Source organism: Coregonus lavaretus (genome assembly GCF_964263955.1).
Source record: "Coregonus lavaretus genome assembly, chromosome: 27".
Taxonomy (NCBI): domain Eukaryota; kingdom Metazoa; phylum Chordata; class Actinopteri; order Salmoniformes; family Salmonidae; genus Coregonus; species Coregonus lavaretus.
This window is the reverse complement of record NC_140014.1, coordinates 43,971,845-43,984,962: the sequence shown is the minus strand read 5'-3', so window position 1 is coordinate 43,984,962 and position 13,118 is coordinate 43,971,845. Positions and strand designations below refer to the sequence as shown.

Sequence of the window (13,118 nt, the reverse complement as noted above, 5' to 3'; positions counted from 1 at the left end):
CCAAAGTAGTGTACTATATAGGGAATAGGGTGCCATTCTCTGGTCTAAAGTAGTGCACTATATAGGGAATAGGGTGCCATTCTCTGGTCTAAAATAGTGCACTATATAGGGAATAGGGTGTCATTTGGGACACACCCAACGACATCACACACACCAGTGGGTGTGTCCACAAGAGACATGTCTGTCCGGTTTGGTCAGGTGTCTTCAACGTGTTCAGAACAACAGGATGGACCACAGTCTAGTTGGGCGGTTGAGTGAGAGTGATAAACCGAGCGCAGGCGGGCCGGCCGGCACGGCCCTGTTGTTGCATGCTCAACATTGAGAGTTCAGAACAGAACCGATGGAAGCCGGTTTATTTTTTATATGTTTTATTTTTACTTAAATGAAAACAGGCACACGCTGACTGTCATAGCTAGAAACACTATCTTCTTATTACCACATGAATGAATGGGGTGAGTAAAAATGGGGGCAAAATGGGCCTAACTCAAGAAAAATAATGAAAAACAGCAATTTAAGTTGAATCCAGCTACACCAACGTTCTCCTTCAGATCACATGGCGTATTTCTGTGTCCATTCTCTTGCTATTTTGCTGTATCTGTGTGAGGGAGAACACAAGACAAATCAAAACCCCAGAAAACACGTTGACCAAGGTTACGCTGGTAAAATTCCACTAACTTTGTTTTCCAGGAATCCTTGTTGGAGGATTCCCTTGTAAGTCCAGGAATATTCCAACCAGGATTCTAGAAAACCAGGGAATATTGGAACCCAAAACAAGGTGATAAAATAATCGACTCATTGTTGGTCAGAAAATCCAATGCAAACCACAAAGCAGACAATGTCATTAGGACAGGGTCACAACACGCGTACGACAGGGTCACAACACGCGTACGACAGGGTCACAACACGCGTAGGACAGGGTCACAACACGCGTACGACAGAGAGAGAGAGAGAGAGCGAGAGAGAGAGCGAGAGACAGAGCGAGAGACAGAGCGAGAGACAGAGAGAGAGAGAGAGAGAGAGAGAGAGAGAGAGAGAGAGAGAGAGAGAGATATGGAGAGAGAGAGAGAGAGAGAGCAGCCATTCAGTTTCATTTCTAGTCTCTACAGGATACTATTTGTACACACAGAAAACAACATGTTACAGTATACTTCACCATTCATGATATAACCTCATACAGGATGAAGGGGGAAAGAGCATCACAGGTCATAGACTGAAGGGGGCGCTACCCCATGACACATATTAACCCTAGTCCTGGAGTAGCCTAGCCGGGTCTCCATTGGCTTCCCCATGACACATATGAACCCTAGGCCTGGAGTAGCCTAGCCGGGTCTCCATTGGCTTCCCCATGACACATATTAACCCTAGTCCTGGAGTAGCCTAGCCGGGTCTCCATTGAGCTTGCATTTAAGTCCAGGGTTTAGGTTAAATCTGTGTCCAGGAAATCACTCAAGGTGCGTCAGCAGCACAGGATACTTACTTGTCACTATCTGTTTTATAGATGCGTGCGATCTCTGGCACTAGAGGGTCGTCTGGGTTGGGATCACATAACAGGGAGCAGATGGAGAGAAGAACTGCAGAGGAAGAAAGATGGAAGAGTTAGGTGTTTCTCAATAGTGTTACTAACCAGGACATAATGTTAGACTCCTCTCACGTAGACATCCAGGCCATGTGATGTCATAATGTTGGACTCCTCTCACGTAGACATCCAGGCCATGTGATGTCATAATGTTGGACTCCTCTCACGTAGACATCCAGGCCATGTGATGTCATAATGTTAGACTCCTCTCACGTAGACATCCAGGCCATGTGATGTCATAATGTTGGACTCCTCTCACGTAGACATCCAGGCCATGTGATGTCATAATGTTGGACTCCTCTCACGTAGACATCCAGGCCATGTGATGTCATAATGTTGGACTCCTCTCACGTAGACATCCAGGCCATGTGATGTCATAATGTTGGACTCCTCTCACGTAGACATCCAGGCCATGTGATGTCATAATGTTGGACTCCTCTCACGTAGACATCCAGGCCATGTGATGTCATAATGTTAGACTCCTCTCACGTAGACATCCAGGCCATGTGATGTCATAATGTTGGACTCCTTGTGATATTTATAAGTAGCCCTTTCTGAGCCAGAATGGCCCACAGGGCAGTAGCCCGTTTCTCTAGCGTGAGGCAGCTTCAAGTCCACCCCCTAGACAGGACGCTAGTCTATCACAGGGCCTTATGATATACGCTGACAATCATTTACAGGATCTATCCACACAGTAGTCCTCACCTTTAGAAAGAGTTAACGCTGGAGACCACTGTGATCTGAGAATATCCAGACAGATACTGCCGTTACTGTTAATATTGGGGTGGTAAATTCTTGTGGTAAACGCAAGCTGTGAGAGAGAGGAGAGAAAGAGAGAAGAGACAGAGAGACAGAGAGACAGAGAGAGTTATAAGAGGGAAAGATCAATTCAACAAAACAGTAATTACATCATCATCATCATCATCATCAGGCCACAGCCTAGAACAATAAAACATTGCTGTTCTGACACTGATTAAGGAACTAGTCACTAACCAATGTGAAGTAGAATGGCCCCCCAATGATTTGAAAGGATAGTGTGAAGCATGGCCCCTTCCTTACCTTAGGGGGTTTGAAAGGATAGTGTGAAGCATGGCCCCTTCCTTACCTTAGGGGGTTTGAAAGGATAGTGTGAAGCATGGCCCCTTCCTTACCTTAGGGGGTTTGAAAGGATAGTGTGAAGCATGGCCCCTTCCTTACCTTAGGGGGTTTGAAAGGATAGTGTGTAGCATGGCCCCTTCCTTACCTTAGGGGGTTTGAAAGGATAGTGTGAAGCATGGCCCCTTCCTTACCTTTGGGGGTTTGAAAGGATAGTCTGTAGGGAAATGAATGTTCAAGAAGAAAACGCCCCCCTGATATGGACTGTCATTCTGAAAGAAGAAACAGCATCACATTACAGTCCATCCTAGTTCTATCTAGCCTTCCATACTATAGTACTTGTTCCACATTTCACTCAAAACAGCCGTACGACCAAAAACCTGAATACTTTTGTCAAACTAGAAATGAAACATTTCAGAATTGTCCCATTAAAGTGACATACGTGACTTGTACTTACAGGCCCCATGATTGTGGCTTGCCAGTGAAACACTGAAAAGGAGTAGAGAGAGTGACTTAGTGCACAGTGATGGGTATTATTACCTTCAACCACTGTTTGTTAATCGTGGTCCCGGGGTGCACACTTCTGTTTTTGCCCCCGGTAATGCGTTCGGCAGACCGCACCACCCTCTGGAGAGCCCTGCGGTTGCAGGCGGTGCAGTTGCCGTACCAGGCGGTGATACAGCCCGACAGGATGCTCTCAATTGTGCATCTGCAAAAATTTGTGAGGGTTTTAGGTGCCAAGCCGAATTTCTTCAGCCTCCTGAGGTTGAAGAGGCTCTGTTGCGCCTTCTTCACCACACTGTCTGCGTGGGTGGACCATTTCAGTTTGTCAGTGATGTGTACGCCAAGGAACTTGAAGCTTTTCACCTTCTCCACTGCGGTCTTGTCGATGTGGATAGGGGGGTGCACCCTCTGCTGTTTCCTGAAGTCCACGATCATCTCCTTTGTTTTGTTTTGTTGACGTTGAGTGAGAGGATATTTTCCTGGCACCACACTCCCAGAGCCCTCACCGCCTCCCTGTAGGCGGTCTCGTCATTGTTGGTAATCAAGCCTACTACTGAGTTGGAGGTGTGCTTGGCCACGCAGTCATAGGTGAACAGGGAGTAAAGGAGGGAGCTGAGCACGCACCCTTGTGGGGCCCCAGTGTTGAGGATCAGCGGTGGAGATGTTGTTTCCTACCTAGGACCCAGTTGCACAGGGCGGGGTCAGACCCAGGGCCCCGAGCTTAATGATGAGCTTGGAGGGTACTATGGTGTTGAATGCTGAGCTATAGTCAATGAACAGCATTCTTACATAGGTATTCCTCTTGTCCAGATGGGATAGGGCAGTGTGATGGCGATTGCATCGTCTGTGGATCTATTGGGGCGGTAAGCAAATTGAAGTGGGTCTAGGGTGACAGGTAAGGTAGAGGTGATATGATCCTTGACTAGTCTCTCAAAGCACTTCATGATGACAGAGGTGAGTGCTACGGGGCGATAGTCATTTAGTTCAGTTACCTTTGCTTTCTTGGGTACAGGAACAATGGTGGCCATCTTGAAGCATGTGGGAACAGCAGACTGGGAAAGGGAGAGATTGAATATGTTCATAAACACACCAGCCAGCTGGTCTGCGCATGCTCTGAGGACGCATCTGGGCCGGCAGCCTTACGGGGGTTAACATGCTTAAATGTCTTAATCACGTCGGCCACGGAGAAGGAGAGGCCACAGTCCTTGGTAGTGGGCCTCGTCAGTGGCACTGTGTTATCCTCAAAGCGGGCGAAGAAGGTGTTTAGCTTGTCTGGAAGCGAGACGTCGGTGTCGGCGACGTGGCTGGTTTTCCTTTTGTAGTCCGTGATTGTCTGTAGACCCTGCCACATACATCTCATGTCTGAGCCATTGAATTGCGACTCCACTTTGTCTCTATACTGATGTTTCGCCAGTTGAATTGCCTTGCGGAGTCAGTAGCTACACTGTTTGTATTCTGCCATATTCCCAGTCACCTTGCCGTGGTTAAATGCGGTGGTTCGCGCTTTCAGATTTGCGCAAATGCTGCCATCTATCCACGGTTTCTGGTTAGGGTAGGTTTTAATAGTCACAGTGGGCACAACATCACCTATACACTTCCTGATAAACTCAGTCACCGTTTCAGTGTATTCGTCTAAATTATTTTCGGAAGCTACCCGGAACATATCCCAGTCCGCGTGATCAAAACAATCTTGAAGTGTGGATTCTGATTGGTCAGACCAGCGTTGAATAGTCCTTAGCAAGGGTATTTCCTGTTTGAGTTTCTGCCTATAGGAAGGGAGGAGCAAAATGGAGTCGTGGTCAGATTTGCCGAAAGGAGGGCGGGGGAGGGCCTTATAACTATCCCGGAAGTTCGAATAGCAATGGTTGAGGATTTTAGCAGCGCGAGTACAACAGTTGATATATTGATAGAACTTCGGCAGCCTAGTCCTCAAATTTGCTTTGTTAAAATCCCTGGCTACAATAAATGCAGCCTCAGGATATGTGGTTTCCAGTTTGCATAAAGTCCAGTGAAGTTCTTTGAGGGCCGTCGTGGTATCGGCTTGAGGGGGGATATACACGGCCGTGACTATAACCAAAGAAAATTACCTTGGGAGATAATACGGTCTGCATTTGATTGTGAGATATTCTAGGTCGGGTGAACAAAAGGACTTGAGTTCCTGTATGTTACTACAATTACACCATGAGTCGTTAATCATGAAACACACACCACCGCCCTTCTGCTTCCGTGAAACAAAGTATGTTACAGGCCTTGATGTCTCTCTGGAAAGAAATCCTTGCCCGGAGCTCGTTGACCTTGTTAACCAGAGACTGAACATTAGCGAGTAGTATACTTGGAAGCGGTGGGTGGTGTGCGCGCCTCCTAAGTCGAACCAGCAGGCCGCTCCGAGTGCCTCTCCTCCACCAGCGATGTTTTGGGTCAGCCACTGGAATCAGTTCAGTTGCCCTGGGGAGAGCAAACAAAGGATCTGCTTCGGGAAAGTCGTATTCCTGGTCGTAATGCTGGTGAGTTACCGCCGCTCTGATATCCAATAGTTTTTCCCGGCTGTATGTAATGATACAAAACACTTTCTGAGCTAATAATGTAAAAAATAATACATAAAAAAAATATATATATACTGCAAAGTTTCCTAAGAGCTAGTCGCGAGGCCGCCATCTTCGTCTGCGCCAGTGGAGACCTTTGATTACTGGAACCAGTGTAGTTCTAGGGCAAAAACAGAAATGTTCATCCCAGAGTGTGGGTCCCCAGGACCACGATTAACAAACACTGCCTTTAAGAGTTCCACAACAACACGACTAAGACACCTACTGTCATCTCCCACTGGTCCTGCTGAACACTGTGCCGGAGGGTCACGAGCCAGGTCATTCAGCTCCTGCAATCAACAACCACAAGACGAGGAACAATTAGCTCTGGAAACCAGAGGTGGCCATCTTGAGCGATTAAGATACAGTCAGTGCATTCAAGGTAGATAAAGCAACCACATATCACAGCAATTAAAAACTGTCTTTAATAAAGCAGCTATCAGCTAAATCAGTGCTAGTAAGAAGAGACAAGTAGGAGTGGGAGCAAAGTGATTAGTGGGCTCCAGTCAGACCTGAGAATGAGTCATATCAGGCAACAGTAACCTACACCTTTTTTTTATTTCACCTTTATTTAACCAGGTAAACCAGTTGAGAACAAGTTCTCATTTACAACTGCGACCTGGCCAAGATAAAGCAAAGCAGTGTGATAAAAACAACAACAACACAGAGTTACATATGGGGTAAAACAAAACATAAAGTCAAAAAATACAACAGAAAATATATATACAGTGTGTGCAAATGTAGCAAGTTATGGAGGTAAGGCAATAAATAGGCCATAGTGCAAAATAGTTACTATTAGTATTAACACTGGAATGATAGATGTGCAAAAGATTATGTGCAAATAGAGATACTGGGGTGCAAATGAGCAAAATAAATAATATGGGGATGAGGTAGTTGGGTGGGCTAATTTCAGATGGGCTGTGTACAGGTGCAGTGATCGGTAAGGTGCTCTGACAACTGATGCTTAAAGTTAGTGAGGGAGATAAGAGTCTCCAGCTTCAGAGATTTTTGCAATTCGTTCCAGTCATTGGCAGCAGAGAACTGGAAGGAATGGCGGCCAAAGGAGGTGTTGGCTTTGGGGATGACCAGTGAGATATACCTGCTGGAGCACATACTACGGGTGGGTGCTGCTATGGTGACCAATGAGCTAAGATAAGGCAGGGATTTGCCTAGCAGTGATTTATAGATGGCCTGGAGCCAGTGGGTTTGACGACGAACATGTAGTGAGGACCAGCCAACAAGAGCGTACAGGTCACAGTGGTGGGTAGTGTATGGGGCTTTGGTGACAAAACGGATGGCACTGTGATAGACTACATCCAATTTGCTGAGTAGAGTGTTGGAGGCTATTTTGTAAATGACATCGCCGAAGTCAAGGATCGGTAGGATAGTCAGTTTTACGAGGGCATGTTTGGCAGCATGAGTGAAGGAGGCTTTGTTGCGAAATAGGAAGCCGATTCTAGATTTAACTTTGGATTGGAGATGCTTCATGTGAGTCTGGAAGGAGAGTTTACAGTCTAACCAGACACCTAGGTATTTGTAGTTGTCCACATACTCTAGGTCAGACCCGTCGAGAGTAGTGATTCTAGTCGGGTGGGCGGGTGCCAGCAGCGCTCGATTGAAGAGCGTGCATTTAGTTTTACTAGTGTTTAAGAGCAGTTGGAGGCTACTGAAGGAGTGTTAAGAGCTTGTTTGGAGATTTGTTAACACAACGGAAAATAAAAACAAGTGTTATGGAACAAGTTTAGGTAGTCATTTTTTTAATAGGACTCAACGGTGTTCTAAAAGAAAGAACCAGTCAGACGGTCATTCAACACCACCTGAGGAATGCATAACATCCCCTCTCTCCCAGTTTGGCAACCACACACAGCAGATTTTGGCCACAGCAGTGTGTGTAAAGTTTCAGATTGATCCAGTGAAGCATTGCAATACTGGACTATTTTGTATCAAGTCTTCCCAAATGTGCCGAATTGGTCAATTGATACATTTTCAAGTACATAACTATAGAGAACATACAAAAATGATATGGTAATACAAAATGTAAGTTTACACACTGTCATACATGATGGATCATTAGCTTATACACTAACTTTCACACATCTAGATGGCGGGGCGGGGTGGGTGTGGAGCCGGAGACAGCAGGGGTTCAAACTGTAGAACCCAGTTCCTACATTTGAATATAAAAAATGATTTTATCAAACAAAACTATGCTACATTTTATCTCTGGGACCCTCAGGATGACAAGTCAGAGGAAGATTACTGAATGTAAGTACATTATTTACCTTCAGAGGTGAATGTATCAAACCAGTTGCCGTGATACGTTGTTGTTGTGCACTCTCCTCAAACAATAACATGGTATTTTTTCACTGTAATAGCTACTGTAAATTGGACAGTGCAATTAGATTAAAAAGTATTTAAGCTTTCTGCCCATATAAGACATGTCTATGTTCTGGAAAGTTCACCGTTACTTACAACAGTCATGCTGATCTACGGGATCGGTGTCCGACCTACGGGATCGGTGTCCGGATCCCGTAGAGGTTAAACACTATTATAGCACACAGAGTGAGTCCATTAAACATATTATGTGACTTGTTAAGCACATTTTTACTCCTGAACTTATTTATGCTTGCCATAACAAAAGGGGTTGAAGACTTATTCACACAATATTCGAAAAACATAATTCCACTTTGACATTACGGGGTATTGTGTTGTAGACCAGTGAAAGAAAATCTCAATTTAATCCATTTTAAATTCAGGCTGTAACACAAAATGTGTAAAAAGTCAAGGGGTGTGAAAACTTTCTGAAGGTACTGTAGCTAGTTAGCTATATGTTGAATGCCTTGATAGTGAACATTATATCCGTCTAGCTAACTAGCTACCACATTCCACCTAAATCATGTAGCTAGCTACGCATATCCCTGACTGGTTTATATGCATTTGTGTGCCAGACCACGCCCACGTGAACGCTTATTGGTCAATAGCGGCCATGTTGTTTTAGGTACTAGTCTGGAAATATTGCGCTGGGAGAGCTTTTCTCCGTAGATGCGACATATCCAGTTTCACGCAGATCGGTCATTCGGTCCAAGAGGGGTAGCGTTTTACGTGTTTTTCACAAAATTCAAAATGGCGTAAAATCCATCATGGCGGACCTTATGGGTCCTTGAGGCAAATGTGCTCCTTGTGAGGAGAGGGACCTATGTACCGGATTTCATGACTCTAGGTCAAAACAGGGTGAGGGGCATAACCTTTTGAAAGTTTGCATTTTCAATAGCTTGTTATAGCGCCGCCGATTGGCATGGCCTTGCATGAGAGGGTGTGGCCCACGACCCTTTACTGTCTAGACTGGCCACGTCGCGCGCAAACGTTACAAAATGGCTCTGAAACTTGGTTCTATTTGAGACGCTTTCCGCACTGCAAGTCCCGCCTCTCCCATCTACTCATTGGTCTTCATGGGGCATACAACCCCACGTGGGTATTTGAAAGATGAACGAGGAGAGATTCATCATAGATAACTAACTAAAAACAGAGCATCATTAAAAAGGTCATATGAATGTAACATTTTAATTACTCGGACATTTTCAAAGTCATGTACCCCCCCAGTCCTTGACTTCTACTAAATAAGTCTTTCAGCACCCTGTAATTGTTAGAATTTCAATATCACAAACAGAATGTGTTATAGGCAGTTTTAGGAGGACATGTCATTTACTTCCACTACCCTTCACCAGTTGGCTGCAATGTCCCATAGAAACTACACCAAAACTATATCAAAACTAATTTCACACATAATAATAGATGTAGCCTAAAGACAAGATTAAATTGACAATAGTATGACAGATGAAAATATTTTCAATTGCCTTGTGAATGAAGAGACTGCAGCGTAGCGTGGGTAATTGACAAAGAAGGCAACGGAGCGTTTTACTTTTTAAATCATCCTTCATGCACGTAAGACATTTTGATTCCATAACCTATCGTAAAGAGCAGCTTTTTATAAGACACATACATTTGCCAAACAACTTCAAATTAAGGCATGGGCTCTATTTCAAAATGTCACTTTTTGTAGAATATAACAGACGCTTTTCCATGCATTTTCCATGTGACCACTTGCAGAAGCATAGCTGCAGGCCCCAAGGCACAGACTAGTAACATAATAACACTTAAAATATGATACTGTTCTTTTGAAATACAATTTATTTATTTATTTTTAATGTTTCTAAAAGACCTGCCTTAATGAAATAATGAATTTATTTGTGATGTATAACACTTTGAATTGTGATGTTTTTCCATATAGCTTACAGTAACAAACTAATGGAAATGTGTTTTTTTTTCCGTATTCTAAATGGTAGGCCTACACTGCATTGGGTTTACTGTGAATGTGAGAGTAGCTTACAGGCAGCTCGGTGGCAAGTACATTTCTGTATTTCATAATACAGTGCATCTACTGTAATATAAATCAAGTATCAAAGCAAGTACTGTAATGACACGCAGTACAATACCGTAAAATGTACTGTATGCGACCATAATCGGGAATGAATTAAATTCATTGAGGGGTTTGTGTTTTACTGTAATTACAAGGGATTGGTGCAAGCAGGTCGGCTGCTAAGTAAAGTGTTTACAAATGAATTAATATTTGGTGTTTCACATCCCTTAAAGGCTTCCAAACTGGCAGCGACTACAGGGCCAAACAGACCAAAAGGACATGGCACAATGCTCAACCATTTTAAGGTGTGCTGCCACTCCAATCTGACCCCTGTTGAAATTGATGGGGCACTATAACCACATAGGAGTTAAAATCGGTACAGCATTCTCACTGATGGGAGCAACAAATATAGCCTCTTACAAGACACACCTCAAAATATGTTAATGAGCCAGAAACAATACCATGCACCCACTAGGGGTCAAAAGGTTTTTTGGCACTCCAAAGATATAGTACGGTACCGTATTATGTGGGGTGGAATTACAGTACCATTTGGAATACAGCAATTTTCCCACAATGCACCATAAATTACCGTATAAATTACAGTTATACGTTACAGTGTACCTAATGCCCTCCTAAACAACCAAATGTTACTGTATACCTAAACACAACCAAATGTTACAGTGTACCTAAAACCTTCATAAACACAACCAAATCACAAGCATTTCGCTACACCCGCAATAACATCTGCTAAATATATGTGTGACCAATAAAATTTGATTTGAGAATGTTTCGCAAAAGCACATATGAAATGTATTTTTTGGAATGTTAGAATGCATTGGCTCAGAACGGATTGCTAGATGCCCAGCATTACTAGTGTTAGTAATCGGAGTAGAGAAACACGATTCTGTATGACTCCAGGTAAAAATTCTACAAAGATCCAGCAAAAAAAAAAAGGACCATATGCATTTCAAGTAAAATAACAACCCAATGTTCATCTCCCAGGACAAATTTGCAAGCAATAGCAAGCTAGCTACATTTACATTACATTTACGTCATTTAGCAGACGCTCTTATCCAGAGTGACTTACAAATTGGTGCATTCACCTTATGATAGCGAGTGGGACAACCACTTTTACAATTTTTTTTTTTTTTATGTATTAATATTTGTAAATGTCATTAATGTGTTGACATACCCCCAAATTAATATAGTTGGTTTTTATATTTTAACCTGTGTGTCATGATTGTGTCTGGTGCGAATGGACAAAATCAACATGCGCACGTTGATGCATGCGCGTGGCCGGCGTAGTCAGTATGTTATGCAAGGTTTCACCTGAACCAGTACCTGGGTTTGAGGAGACGATTAATATGACGAGATCTTCTCTGACGCCTAGGATCCTTCAATTCAAAGTCCCACTAACCAGCTCTACAAACAATATATGTCAAAATAAGTTCGGTACTCACCAAAATATGTTTTTCGCAGAGCAACTATTGTCATTACTGCCGTTATGCACGGAATGTACTTCCAAAAAAGGTCTACATAAAAATCTATGATCTTTCTGGAAACTGTACTGCTGCTGGGTCATCCGACCTGTGCGTGGCAGTAATGAGTACCAAACGTATTTTGACAATGTTTGCAGAGCTGGTTAATGGGACTTTGAATTGAAGGATCAAATTCATCCTCTCCTCAAGCCCAGGTACTGGTTCTAAGCCTTACCATCGCACAGGAATTTGCATGTGCCGTTATGGAAAAAGAATAACCAACAGTAACAACTACAATAGGGTGAATTACAATTAAGTAGCCAACTACCATCAATTTTGCCTCTGAGATTGCCTCTTTTTTTTTTCTCAATCTGACAGGCCTTATCATTAGCGATGTCAAAGTTAGCTTATTGGCTAACTTTGACAGTAAAATGCCAGATAGCAAGTCAACGTATCCAACTAGTTGGATAGCAACAATTGGCTAGTTAGCTAGCTAGATGACCAAGTAAATTCACTAACTAACTAGCCCCCAACTTCGCCGGACGCCCTCTAACCTCGGACGCCCTCTAGCGGTAGGAGGACTAAATCACATCGAGCTCAATTTAAATGGACTGGAAAAATAACGGTACATTTTGAAACTAAATACGCCCTTCTAGCTAGCTGACCACCGATTTCCATTACAATTTATGCAAGTTAGGTTATGAAAGTACACCGTAGTTAGCTAGCCTAGTGTCTTATGGCACAGATGAAAGGGGGGAAATTATATTTTGACGGTGAGACGGGCGTTAGCTAGCTAGTTAACGTTAAATCTAATTAACGTTAACTTAACGTTACCTTGCCCACCAAGCAAACGTAAACTAAGCTAGGTAGTTACCTTATGGATCATTTTCAGCGCCATCCTCGCTCCGAGAGTGTTGCAATGTCAAATCTTCACCAAGTTCGCCCCGCTGTGCAGCTGACGTTGTAGGGGTAGCTAGCTGGCCAGCCAAAGCCAATGTTAGCTAGCTCGTCAACCCTAATCTAGCTAGGCTAAAGGTAACCGTTAGCTAGGTAACTGCTGTGCATATGCGGCGTTGAAAAACACAACCAATTATTTGGGAAAATAGCTAGCTAATCCTTCACCATTAAGATACCCTTTCACTCCCTTATATAAGTCAAAACGGATGACTACGTCAGTAACGTATATCTTCCTCCGTAGCTTGTATAAAAATAAGTGCTTCCGCAAAATGCTAGCAACAAGATGTCCGAAACAACTAGCTAGCATGACAGATAGCAAACCGCCCGTGTGTGTCGTGAACAACATTAGTGGAATCGGCGGTTCGCCTTCCAAATAAAAGTCACCCATTGAACTGATGCAAGCGGATAAAAATAGGGAAAACATGCCACAATTGGACTAGATAATGCTAAACAAGTTTGGAATGTTGCTACATAAATTCAACAAGAGACAAGTATTAGTTAAAAATCAGTTT

General features: G+C 43.5%; 1 protein-coding gene across 1 annotated transcript; it reads right to left on the bottom strand.

Annotated features, from left to right (window-relative positions):
- Positions 1–376: 376 nt before the first annotated feature.
- LOC311103094 (ubiquitin-conjugating enzyme E2 D2-like) lies at positions 377–12,916 on the bottom strand. The gene is made up of 7 exons (XM_084144629.1): positions 12,524–12,916; positions 5,984–6,047; positions 3,129–3,160; positions 2,866–2,943; positions 2,282–2,387; positions 1,478–1,571; positions 377–595 (listed from the first exon to the last, which is right to left on the bottom strand). The coding sequence occupies exons 1-7, from the start codon at positions 12,545–12,547 to the stop codon at positions 550–552; spliced, it is 444 nt and encodes a 147-aa protein (XP_084000755.1). The 5' UTR covers positions 12,548–12,916; the 3' UTR covers positions 377–549.
- Positions 12,917–13,118: the final 202 nt, after the last annotated feature.